General features: G+C 43.5%; 1 protein-coding gene across 6 annotated transcripts; it reads right to left on the bottom strand.

Annotated features, from left to right (window-relative positions):
- Nucleotides 1-210: 210 nt before the first annotated feature.
- TP53INP1 (tumor protein p53 inducible nuclear protein 1) lies at nt 211-11892 on the bottom strand. Of its 6 annotated transcripts, XM_077782863.1 has the most exons (5): nt 11795-11892; nt 8520-8794; nt 7656-8007; nt 5963-5996; nt 3495-3617 (listed from the first exon to the last, which is right to left on the bottom strand). In XM_077782863.1, exons 2-5 carry the CDS (start codon nt 8629-8631, stop codon nt 3600-3602), a joined length of 516 nt encoding a protein of 171 aa, XP_077638989.1. In that variant the 5' UTR covers nt 8632-8794; nt 11795-11892; the 3' UTR covers nt 3495-3599. The 6 variants fall into 6 exon arrangements, with proteins under 6 accessions (XP_021398902.2, XP_021398904.2, XP_021398903.2 ...); XM_021543227.2 differs by lacking the exon at nt 5963-5996 and having other exon boundaries at nt 211-3617; XM_021543229.2 differs by lacking the exon at nt 5963-5996 and having other exon boundaries at nt 211-3617; nt 7656-8004.
- Nucleotides 11893-12944: the final 1052 nt, after the last annotated feature.

The raw sequence follows: 12944 nt of genomic DNA, 5'->3' as shown, positions 1-12944 counted from the left end.
TTCCTGCATGTTGGTCAGTAAAGGCAGCAGAGATGTGCAATGCTGCTCAGATGCATATTATCACCTGATCAGCAATGCAAACCAAGTCCCAGAGCAACTGCTGTACTAGAGCAAGCAATGAGACACTCAGAACTTGTTCCTGCCACCTGCACAGGATGTTCAGGCATTTGGATTTTCACTAACCTGTAACATTAAAGAACAGACTGACAATTTTTAATAGGCCATTTTTTATTGAGAGTTAAGATCATGTTTCCCCACGGTGCGCAGAACGCACTATGAAAACAAAATACAGAAGATCACTTTAGTAAATACACACTGGTTAAGCAATGCTACCTTTTTGGCAAAGTGCTGTATTTTGTCTGTTTTCAGCTTGTGTTAAACTATTAAAAATAAGAGCCACAGATTCTTCCATATCAAAAGGACTGCTACAAATAGAGAAGTGGCTCTGGAGAGAAGCTGCCATATATGCATAGACTGATGTACAGTATTAATCCCAACTGAAATGTCCCTTTTGAATCTTCAAGTTTGCTGTGTAGAAGGCACAGTTTAAAATGCAAATCTGTCCATTGACCAATACATATGAAAATACAATTCCAGCAAGATTCATGAATATCAATCAGTATGAGACAGTGCAAGGCCTCCACTTTTACAAGAAAAAACACACACTTTAATACAATTCAAAAAAGCCATATAAAAAGCCACACAGCTCACTATTAAAACAGTAAACCAAAACAAATCTAATTGCCCAATAGCTCCAGGCACAAAACAGGGCTAGACCAACATAAATATGTAAAACAAATTAACAAAAAGCCATTGATGTAGTACTATCTCACACAATAATATGGTTTCCAATATTACAAATTGAGAAGCACAGCTTTGTGCAACAAAATAGTTTATATCCTGAAAGATATAGGTTTTCATCACCAGAAAGTCATCTAGTAATGCAGTATAAAAAGATCAGTATCTCCCAATTCTAGGAGCAGTCTAAAGTTGCATTTACTTGCCTAGTGAGAAGAACAGACCAAGGCTCTCATTTTAATGCCTGGGAGCCTTATACTCTCAGCTCCATCTCCCCATTAGGAGTTAAGGGATTACTTACTCCATCCAATACAGGGAGGTGGAGACTCCATCTTCCTTCATTGCACTTTAAGAAAATTAAAGCTGAAGGAAAGTAGTTACTTTTATATAAAGAAAAGTAATACAGGAAAGCAAAGAATTTTCCTGAGCTAGAAAGTTGGCAGCAAGGATAAAGAAGTTTAAGCTAGACAAAAAGTTGGAGTGATAAAGGTAGATAATCTGAGGGAGGTAAGAGTACTTGTGAACAGACAAGAGACTGGTGAAACTACAGCTATTTGCAGATAAACCAAAGTATTTAGACCACATGAGAATTGTTGTGTGGACACGGGCACATACCGCTAAAACTGCAGTAACAAAATAACTCTTTTGGAAAATCATGGTGTGACCAGTTTTGTTTTCTTTCAGCGTCCATGTGAATTGAATTTGTTAAAAAAACAAAAAAACCCCAAAAACTAGTGTATCCAGGAGAGCATGTCTTGTTTTTGTACATTTTTTTCAACATCCCTTTGTGACAATCCTAATTACAGTGAAGCAGCACATCTGCAGTGAAAAATAGGCTATAAATGCTGTTCCCTGTATGCTAAGTAGGTTCCACAACAATTCCAGCTGCAGAACACACAACAGTACCACTACATCAAGGTCAATTTGAATTGTTGGGGTTCTGCTTCAGTGAAATTGAAGCATCTGGCTGAATTTAAATACTTCATAGGTCTTGAACAACTCACATCATCGACCTTGTCTTATTTCAAAGACTCCTTACTCTTTGTATCAACTGTGTAAGGACTACTGGAAGACACAGCTGAATGTTAACACTGTAATGCCCTAGGCACTAAACACAAGGGAAACCAGCAAGTCACATTAAGCACTGGCAGAAAGGAAGCTAAACTTACTTTTGGCTCCCATCCTTCTTTCACTGAAGATTTCTGCTTCCTTACTTCCATACCCATTTAATCACTGCCCAGACTGATCTAACAGGGTTCAGCAAACCACTGGTTGCCATGTAACACAGCTTTTGTTAACAGGGGAACTTTACCTGTAGTTGGCAGTGCCTGCCAACTTCCAAAACATCTTGCCCAGTGTTCTTAAGAAAACTACTTGATCGTTTTGAATGGCTTTTCTTTCCTGTTGGAAATTGTTGTCAAGTCCTTCTGCCTTCAGTGGGCTGAGAGAACAACCATGGCTGACTGATCAATTTTTATACACTGTTATCACTGTGTTTAGCTCAGCATCCACTTCTCCTGCCTCACACTGCCCTTCATTTCCAGTTCCCATTAACTTGGATTTCGTTTTCATAGAGAAAAATAGAAAATTAGGAGAATTTAGAATAAAAGCTTCCTCCTAGCAACTTCTGAGCTACTCTCAATCTGTGAATATGAGACAATCTAATAGCAACTTGTAGCTCAGAAATAGCTGTTCATTAGCCTGACTTCTTTGAAGAGCAGTCAGCTACTGATAGGATTAAAAGAATGGTCAATCCACCATCTTTCTCCTTTAACTAGACTAGAGATTAAATGAGATAGGTTAGGGGAAATACATGCTTCAAAGACAGAAATAGTTAGAGAAACTCGAACTTCACCTAGTAAAACCCAGTTCAGTTCTCTGTGTTGTGCATCTGCACGTTACCCAAAGGTTCACTTTTCTTCCCACTCCATTGTGAGGTACTACATCTGTAACACTGGTGCCATATGGTACTGCAACAATATTGGCGGGACATTTAACCCTCTTTCAATATCCATATCAAGTACCCAGCACACCTACACAGACCCCATTAACACAAGTAAGTTCCAGAATTTAGATGAGATGTCCTTCTTGAAACAGCTCAGCACAGCTATGTAATATCTACTGGCAGCTATAGAATTTCCTTGTAAGAAAGTAATCATATATGCTGAATACAGACAGATACACAAGCTGTCAAGTACTGGTCATTAGAACACATAGCTAACCTCAAATTTTCTAACTCCATTTTGATTAATGCAAAATGTAACTGATTTCCATCTCAGTTAAATTTCTTTAAAATACCAACTAAGAACCCATCTATACATCAAAGTTTATAAAACAGCACACTAACTATCATACTGATAGGCTTCCAAGACATTGATATTTAACATCAACATTTAGAACTTGATGCAAGATGTTTGGACATTTATGTGTCTTTTGAAAATAATGCAACACTAGTTACGATTGTGATTGAGGGATTGACAATCAGCTTCAGATTGACCACACTTACCTACCATGAAAATAAAAGCAACCTAAGAAACAATTAGACCATAGATTAAAACCACAAAAACCATCAGTAATTGAACTGACGCTGGCAAGGCTGATGAACAAACAGTCCATTGTGCTTGAGTTGCCGAGAGTGGCAATCCCTGGTAAGGTTTTGGCGACGGAGACTGTTTCTGTTGAGATAGTGTCTTTCATTATGTTCTTTTATCCAGTGGGTAGGACGAAAGCTCTTGTTTTTTTCCAGAAAAGTTGAACTAGTAGCAAGAGCTGTGACATAGCAGTGAACACGCTGTCCCATTTCACTTCGGGCCTCCTGTCTAGAAATGTAACAAGTAGGTATCAGTCACCACTGAGGTGCATTGGAAAGACAAGCAAAACAAAGGGTAGAACATGGACTTCAGCATCCAACATTTCAAAAGGGTACCCTGATTATACTGGACAGAGATAAGGTCAAACCACTTACCACACTGGGTAAGTAATGTGTAGTGCTGCTAAATCACTTTCTGCGTGAGGGCCCCACAACAGCCTTAGGGCTTTCGGCATCTTACGCTACTGTGCTCTTTCTTCCCCACACCACCTCCCTAAGCCCAAGATTCAATACAAATCAGAAATATAAGGCAATGTGTGTCACACTGCTCCAGCTTTAGAAGACTTGAGAGTTATCTGCTAGGCAAAGTTTGTTTAAAATAGTCTTGCACATAGATGGTTCAGTCTGAAAACAGAAGCACACTAACAAAAGTGCATTTCAATTGCCAGCCACACAAGTAAATCCAAACAATGTTCATGCAGAGGAATGGAATGGTAGACCAGTTGTGACACACATGAAAAATAACTTAGAAGGACTGTTCCTCAACCAGCCCCCTAAATTTCATGAGCAGTGAGACAGCAGTTTTGGCAAACCCTTGTTTCATCATGCACTAGTGAAAAACAAACCAGCAGCCTATGCAAGCAGCGACTGACATATTGAAAAAGGACTTCCCTACTTGACAGAACAATCACTGGCATTTCCTGAAACTTCCAAAGTAAAGTTGAAAATAGCCTAGCCATTTTAAAAGCGAAGCAAAACCCTAATCTGAGTGCTAGAGCTGGTATGAGGCCAGTGGCAGCAGAGTTTCTTGCCTTCACTCTCCCAACAACTCAAGGCTCAACAATCAGCTGTCAACTGGTCAGTGGTGCCCAGGAAAGATGTCTGCAAGACCAGAACTTACCCAGGCATGAGCAAGAGGTCTCTAGGGAAGTCTATCTCTTAACATTAGCATGACTTTATGATACAGTCTCTTCTGGAAGAGTTTAACTTGCAATTATTGTATGTCATCTCTGCAGACATATGTCAGGTCTGCCATGCCCATGGTACTCCCTTTATAGCCTTACTCTGGGAGGCTGCAGGTGCCTGACATGAGGTAAGCTCTTTTGCCTCCTCCAACTCCACACTGGGAAATACTCCTTGTTATCAAGGGAACACTCCCTTCTACTTTTTTCTTATTTTAAATATCCTAATCTTGCTTTTGGAACCTTGGGTAGTTTGATATGACTGACTGAAGACTAGAGACTGCAGAACAGTCATATGTGACTGTTTATTCACTGGATATTGTCCTAAACCTAGCACTTGAAATACCAAGTGAAAACTAAGTGAGTATCAAGCACAAATCAATTCACAGTGCCTTGTAAATGCATTCTTTGCAGATTACATCAGTTTAATTTACATGAGGGTACCTACAAATATGGGACTACTATTTTCTTTGTGGAGTGATCCCTTAGTGCATCCAACAGTGCTGGAGGTAGAACTGCAAGTGAAGCCTTTCTAGGGAAAGCTATTACAGACCGAGGAAGCCACACCACAGTTATTGCAACCTGTATTTCCTAAGTATACCCTTAGCTAGCAAAGAGCAGCAACTGTTAATACAAACTGCTGTGGTTTTGTTATGGAAAAATATGACTAATCTGGCAAATAGGGAAGTTTATACAACATCCTTTTGCTTTGAAAGGAATTTAAAATGAATAAAGATTGGAATGAAAAAAGATTTCCTCCACAAAAAACTGGTTTAAACTTACTAGCCGAAAATACTTTAGCTTTCCTCCCGCTCTTATCAAATCAAATACCCTTCCAGCAGTGGTTTGCAAACCAACACTCTTCTATCTGTCATCAAAGTGGCATAGGGATAGTAGAGGTGGTTTGAATTAGCTAAACGGCCACATACTCTTCCAAAATGCAGCCTTCTAGTAGCTTAGGTGTATTTGGTAGGCTGGCACTAGTGAGCGCCATGCACTGAGAGAAGAGGGTTGATGAGACTCATAATATTGTCAAAATTGAATTTTAGAGGGGCTGTGTCTTAAGCCAGACCATCACTACATACATTTGCTGCTGCACTTCCAGTGTCTATTTTGCTAGAAAGCATTAGTGTCCTGCTCATTGTGCTACACAACCACACCTCACAAGAAACATTAAAGGCTTCAGATCCCCAACCCAATTATTTCAGTAATTTTTCTGCACATAGCATTTTGGCTTGTTAAAGCAGAAGTAGTTAGGCTTGATCAAGTAATCATTTGGCACAAAGGTTAGTCCTAAAACCAGTATTGCTTTGGCAGACAAAGCTCTAGAGGAAGCAGTGTTGCTAGCAGCCTGATCAAACAAAAAGCACTGTTCCAAAACAGTAGTACTTACTGTGCCAGTGTGCCTTAAGCAGCTTTTCTTTGCCCTACAATATTAAATGGCCAACCATTAAACCACTAGAGACTTCATAACAGCTTTTGAAACTTATTCCAGTATCAGTGTAACCAGTGTTCCCAAATTCTGCAGTCTACCTCAGCTTTCAGACTTAAGTCTCACCCCAGTTGTCACACAAAATGCCCTGTGAAAGAGCCTAGATCCTCTGACAAACCAACAGCAGAGTTCAATGTGAAGAAACTTAACTACACACCAGCTGAAGAGCACACCGCTAGCTTCCCCAGACACTGAAGCAGCTTAACTGCACTGTATAACACAAGACAGGATCCTTCTCTGGCTGAATTTCATCTGGATCCCCAGTTCAAGTGAAAAGCCAAAATCAAACTTTTGAGTGTTACTATTCACTGCAAATTGGCATTTTAGATAAAGTGGCTTACTGTCTTTTGCTATGGCATGCCTTGCAGCCTACAGAACTCTTGCAGATTCATTTAGACCCTCATTTTAAAGGTGCTGTCTGCTCATAGTTCCCCCCAATTTAATTTAAGCTAGACCCCTGATGCTTCACATCATAAAATGGCCTTCCAAAATAATTATACAAATCCCATGCCAATATCAATAGTATCATCAATATACTTCAACATAATACAGCAGCATGTCATCTCAAAGTCACCTGCTTGTTTGAACTAAAAACTTAAGTATGGCAAGGGGCTCATTAGACAAGTCAATAGGAATCTACCTATAGCAACTCAATTGCTATACTGATTTCCTCCTGTATATCAAAGCTCAGTATACTGTGATCTTTAGTGTTATTATTGCTAAACTTAAGACTAGATGGTATGAAAAGTCAGTATTTGTTACTAACTGGGATTCACAAAATACCCAATTATTTCAAAACAAATGAATACATGGGGTCATAATGGCAGAGAAATAATCTATTTGCATACAGCCATGTATACTATACTGGTATAGATGCATACCCCAACACCCAAAGAATGGCAGTGCATGGCAAACATACCTCTATAATAAACCCACATGGATAGGTTTTTAGGACCAAAAAGCACTTACTTCACTAAAAGTAGAAGTATGCAGCATAGATTTTCACATTGAGGGGACTAAGTTTTGTGGAATCTTTCAGTTTACTTTTGCTCCACAAGTCACTTGTGGTCACATTTAATCCTGTCCTTATCACTAGGTTGAGGAATGAAAAAAAAAAAAAAAAAAAACATAGAAGCCTCCCACCTAAACCCCAAGCCACTTCCCTGTCAGGATCATTAAAGTTCTGTGTTTCATCTCACAAGGTAACTGAACGAATACTGACTAGCAGTTATGAAAAACACACAAAGCTGTGAAGGGGGCAAAGTGCTTTCATATCTACATTACTGGCTATACAGTTAACTGCCACCAGTTTGCACAGAACTGGAAAATACTCTGCAAGGGAGTAGTAAGACTCCATGAATATTTACTGCAGTGCCAATATGCATACCCAACTGTTTGCCAACATGGCCATCTTATACAACATTTTTCTGAGCAGGCAGGCACCTGACCACTCTACACACCTTGTGTGGTATTCATGCTTTATTCACCTACCCTGAAATAAGCTGGAAAATTCAGTATTAAGTGTCTAAGCTGATCAAGGAGAAACCAGATATTTTCAGCACCAGAGCTCCTTGACAAGAGAATTCAGACATACCTGGGACTACCTGGGCTGTGAAACTCCTCATCAGCACATCCAGTCTCATTAAGGCTGTGACAGGTATTGTGGACAGCATACACAGACATGCTGGGGTGCTCTATTAGGAGGTTCTCCATTGGACTGGTCTCCACTTTGATAGTGGTTAATCCACCTGCAGTAAAACACGGGGGAGGGGTAATAAACCAGCTCTCCTCCATAGGACATGACTCAAACTGGATGAAGCAAGACTCGCTGTCCTCTGGCAAGTGTTCCAAGGGAGATGATAAACACGAGAAGACAGGCGAGCTGTCCGTGGCTGATGCTTCAACGACGTCTGCTTCCTCCACAGAGCAGTTAGTGCAAGTGTCTGCTGTAGGGGAGCGTTCAACCATTCATCAGTGGAGAGGAACCATGGACGTTGGTGATCACAGAAGGTTGAAAACAACACAGTTGCACACAGCCAGAAATGGGATAGGAAATAATAATAACAAAACAAACAAAACACAAAAAAAAGCCCAGTTAGCAAATACATTAAGTCTTTACTTTTTAAAAGCAGGGGAAGGGAAAAGGGAGCTCCCTGACAAGCCATGTCAGAAATGTGAAACAACTGTTATCAGTAAAGCTATATAATTGCAAAATAAGTCAAATACATTTTATTTGGACAAGTGGTTCTGCTGAAATCTGTGTCAGGCTTATAAATCTGACATCATTTTTCTCACCAATTTACACAACATGTAACATTTGTTTGGAAGACACCCTACACTCTAATCCCACGCTGGTTTTGCTGAGATAAAGTTTACCCAAGCTACTGGTTTGTTCACATGGAAGCAACACAAGCAAGAGCAAAACAAAGGCAGAACTTATGTCTGACAGACATCTTACCTATAAAGTCAACCAGAATCCACTCGTCATCTTCTTTCTCACTGAACTCTGGCTCTTGGCTGGACAAGCTATCAATCTCTCCCATGAGCATTTTATTTAACCTCTGGAACATTACTAAGGCAGGAACAAGACTTTGGCTGGTAGGTCTTTATATCCAAGGCACAGCTCACACTACTAGCAGAGTGGCATAGACTTGAGATTAAAGTGCATAGATGCTTTATCAGCTTAGGTACAGGACGTGCAAAAGCATGACTTGTAAACAGTTTACGTGAAACCTGTAAAAAATGATGACAAGCATCTCAATGACAAAACCACAGGTAACATCCCTAGGGAAACAAATTAGAAGCCCCTTGTTAATGTAGTCTGAGGTACCAGTGAACATTTTTCCCTGAAGAGGAGTGGCAGCTTCAGTGGCATTTGTCATCCCCTCCCAGCTAAATACATACAAAAAATCCAATCCTAGGTCTCTCCTGGGAGGTGACTACCTTTGTCTCAGACCTCCTCCTCAAAAAAAGGTCTGTTTAGGTGTCAGTCTCACCTTCTCCTAAGGGAAGAGGTGTACAGGACTCTTGTGTCTACACTCTCCCAGCTCCCTCCATGTCAGAGAGACACCAGAGGCAAGGGCATGTTTTCTGCTCCAGACAACTGATCTCCCCTGTTGACACAGGGCAGCCCCTGTGAGGGCTCCCAGGGAAGCCCAAAGCAGTGTTTCTTCTCTGTTCCACCCTGACTACAAGTTAACACAGTAGCAAGACATCCTGTCTTCAGGTTCAAAGTACACCACAGAGTCACCAATGAGATCATTTTCACAGCAGCCACCCAACTAGCCATATATCCTAAGTCTAAGGAACATGGAAAAATATTTGATATGTTTAACTAAACCCAGTGCTTATTTCTCAGTTCACTCCTCTAAATCTACATGTGATTGGTCACTGTAAGCCTGACCTCTGCATCTGGCAGCTAAGATGAAAAATCCCATTAGTACCAAGAAGCTGAATGTTTAAACACCCCACATCAGCACACTTAAGAGCCTTTAATATTTATGTATGAGCCAATAAATAGAAGCTGTTAAAGCAGGTGAAAAAGTAAAGACTATTGGGAAAATATTCACCAACTTCACTACAAGTAATTTTTGCCCATAGCAATATTTGAATCATCACAGCAGCTCAGAATTATTACAGATAAAATAGCTGTTTGATAATTAAATAGGAAGGAATATGTAAGACAGTATGAGTACCTGCATTCAGAAAGGGAGCAAGACATGTGACAGTAGACAAACACAGATATTAAAAGATGAAACCCATAAAGAATATTATTTATATATAGTCCAGTATACCTCGCTTCACCCTAGAACTCTCAGGCCACACTAAAGAGTCCTTTGAGCCTCCAGTGTCATCTTATCCCAGGAAACCAGACCCCATCAACCACTTGCTCAAGGTAAGGACAAACACTTGCTCCATGCAGCACTGGTCCTGCACACATTTATGCAGCTTCCTCCTTATTCAGACAGCACAGAAAGATAGGAGCAGAATTTAAAGTAGTCTTCAGGAGCAATATGAAAAGGTACAGTGAAACTCAAGAAGTTATGCTCAAGAGAAATGACTGACTGCAGGAAAACACAAGACTAGAAACAACAGGCTCAGCTGTAATAGTGATACAGGTCTATTTTAAAAGACCACACTTGAAAATGAAACATCAGGTTTCTGCTAAAGAAATCTACAAAAAATATCAGAAGTCTACAGAAAATTAAAAAAAATTAAAAAATTGAAAAGCTTAATAGAGGGAAAGAAAAAATTACAACAGTAGTCAATTATATGAAGAAAGAAACAAAGATTTATTGCCTTCTTTTATACCCAAAGCAAGCAGAAGTGGCTTTAAACTGCAGCAAAGTTCAACTTTCAGTGGTTACTAGCAGGAAACACTTTTAACCATTAAGGTCACTAAGCCCTGGATGGGTTACCTAAGGAAATGCCAAATGTCTACAGTGCTCCTAAACCTTCTTGAGAAGGTTTGAGTGCTTCAGTTAAGGCAGAGCTTACTATGGATAAGGAAATGAACTCCAAGTGAAAGCTTGAAGTCTGTAGTTTTCCAGTCACCTTCCACATCCTTCCCTCTCTCCTGGCACCAGACCAATAAAAAAATGAGTTTGTTTTTTCTTTAGGCTAACTAGTAAGCCATTGTGTGGCTCCTGATAGCATTGGCTTTCCCTGTACTCCCACACACATGTGTTGCCTCCTTCCTAGATCAAGCCAGGAGAAGGCTGTCTTTTTGTTCTGTGCAGAGTGTGAGAGCTCATACTCCTCTAGTAAGGCTCCCAAGGCATCACAGCAACATAAAATAATTACCCCCTAACAAATAAGAGAGAGATCATCGTTCCTGAGAATGTGAACTAAACAAACCTCAGCTTTTGACCCAGAAATGACTTTCTGTAGATCAAAAGCAGTTTGTCCCATTTTTCCCTTCCCCCACCCCAAGGAGGATCCAAAAAAACATCTGAATCATTTTGTCCTGGTTTCATCTCCAGCTGGGCTTAAAACCACGGCACACTTAGAAAGTGGTTGATGCTTTGACATCCTTTTGGATAAGCGCCTTTAAAAAGGCTACGCTCGTGCGCTATTGTGCAAGTCAGACAGCAAAAGAGAAGTTAGGCTGTTATCAGGGACTATCGTCCGGGGAGGAAAACAGGACAGAGACCGAGACAGGCTTTCGAGTTCTTAGCCAGGAACTGCCAGCTGCAGGAAAACACAAGCCTGGGAACAACTGACTCAGCTACAGTAATGATTAAGAGGCTGTTACAGATAACACACCGAACGAATGTCAACAATACAGTACCGCTGCAATAAGGATGTATTCTTCCCTTTTTGTTTCTAACCTAGGAAAGGTGATGAGGCAGGTGCCAAGCAAAGGGAAAACACAACCACAAGAAGCCCCCTCGCAGCGCCGTGCAGAGCCGAGCGCCGGCGCCCGCCCGCCGCTCCGTGGCCGCCAGCAGGAGGCTCCACGCGGCCGAGGCCAGCGGCGCTGCCCGGCACCGCCGCAGCGGCTGCGCACCCTCCCCGCTACGCCCCGAGGCTGGGCGGGGGCGGACGGGGGAGACCGCCGGCTGCTGAGCCGGGACAACGCCAGAAGCCCCCGGCCTCGGCGCCTTCCCAGCGGAGAGAAGCCGGGATGGACCCACGGGAAAACGGGGCCGCTGCCGCCCGCCGCTCAGACCGCCCCACCCGGGCCAGCGGCAGCGCGCCCGGTGCCCGCAGCTGCCCGCAGAGCGAACTCACCCGGCCCGCGGCGCCCCGGCCCCGCCGCTCCGCGGAGCCCTTTGTTGTGAGGGCCCGGCGCCGCTGACGGACCGGCCGCCGGCCACGCCCCCCGCCGCTCCGCCAATGGGCGCCGCTGACGGACCGGCCGCCGGCCACGCCCCCCGCCGCTCCGCCAATGGGCGCCGCTGACGGACCGGCCGCCGGCCACGCCCCCCGCCGCTCCGCCAATGGGCGCCGCCGCCGCCTGTCGCTAACGCACGTGACGGGCGGGCGGGCAGCGCAGGGGGCGGGGCGGAGCCGCCGGGCCCCGCCCCGCGCACCGGGGCCGGCACCGGGGCCGGCACCGGGGCCGTGGAGCTGCTCCAAAGCCCTGCCCGGGACGTCTCCGCCAGACCCGTCCAACCTGGCCTTGAGCGCTTCCAGGGATGGGGCAGCCGCAGCTCCTTTGGGAAACGTGTTCCAGTGCCTCAGCACCCTCACCGTGGAAAACTTTATGGTCTTCCTCGAGCCTTCTCACAGCTAAACAATTCCAACTCTCCCAGTATTTCTTCGCAGGAGAGCTGATCCATCCCTCCAGTCATCTTGGTGTCACTGCCCTGACCTTGCTCCAACAGGTCACAGAATCACAGAGCAGGTGAGGTTGGAAGGGAGCACAGCAGGTCCCCTGGTCCAACCTCCCTGCTCAAGCAGGGCCATCCCAGAGCACATGGCACAGCTCTGTGTCCAGATGGCTCTGAGTATCTCCAGTGAGGGAGACTCCACAGCCTCTCTGGGCAAACCTGGTCCCATGCTCGCTCACCCACAGAGTAAAGAAGTTTTTCCTCATGTTCAGGTGGAACCTCTGTTCCTCAGTTTCCGCCCACTGCCTCTTGTCCTATTGCTTGGCACCACTGTGAAGAGCCTGGTCCATCCTCTTGACACCCTCCCTTCAGAGACTGACAGACATGGATGAGGTCCCCTCTCACGTGCCTCCTCTTGAGGCTGAACAGGCCTAGCTCTCCCAGCCTTTCTTAATGAGAGAGATGCTCCAGTCCCTTCACCAGCTTTGTAACTCTCTGCTAGACCTACTCCAGGAACTTCATATCTCTCTTGTACTGAGGTCCATATCCTTCCTGGGCTGAGGATTAGATGCAGGACTCCAAGTGGGGTCTTAGGGGAGTATAGGAGA

Source organism: Lonchura striata, chromosome 1 (genome assembly GCF_046129695.1).
Source record: "Lonchura striata isolate bLonStr1 chromosome 1, bLonStr1.mat, whole genome shotgun sequence".
NCBI lineage: Eukaryota > Metazoa > Chordata > Aves > Passeriformes > Estrildidae > Lonchura > Lonchura striata.
This window is presented reverse-complemented; position numbering and strand designations above follow the sequence as displayed.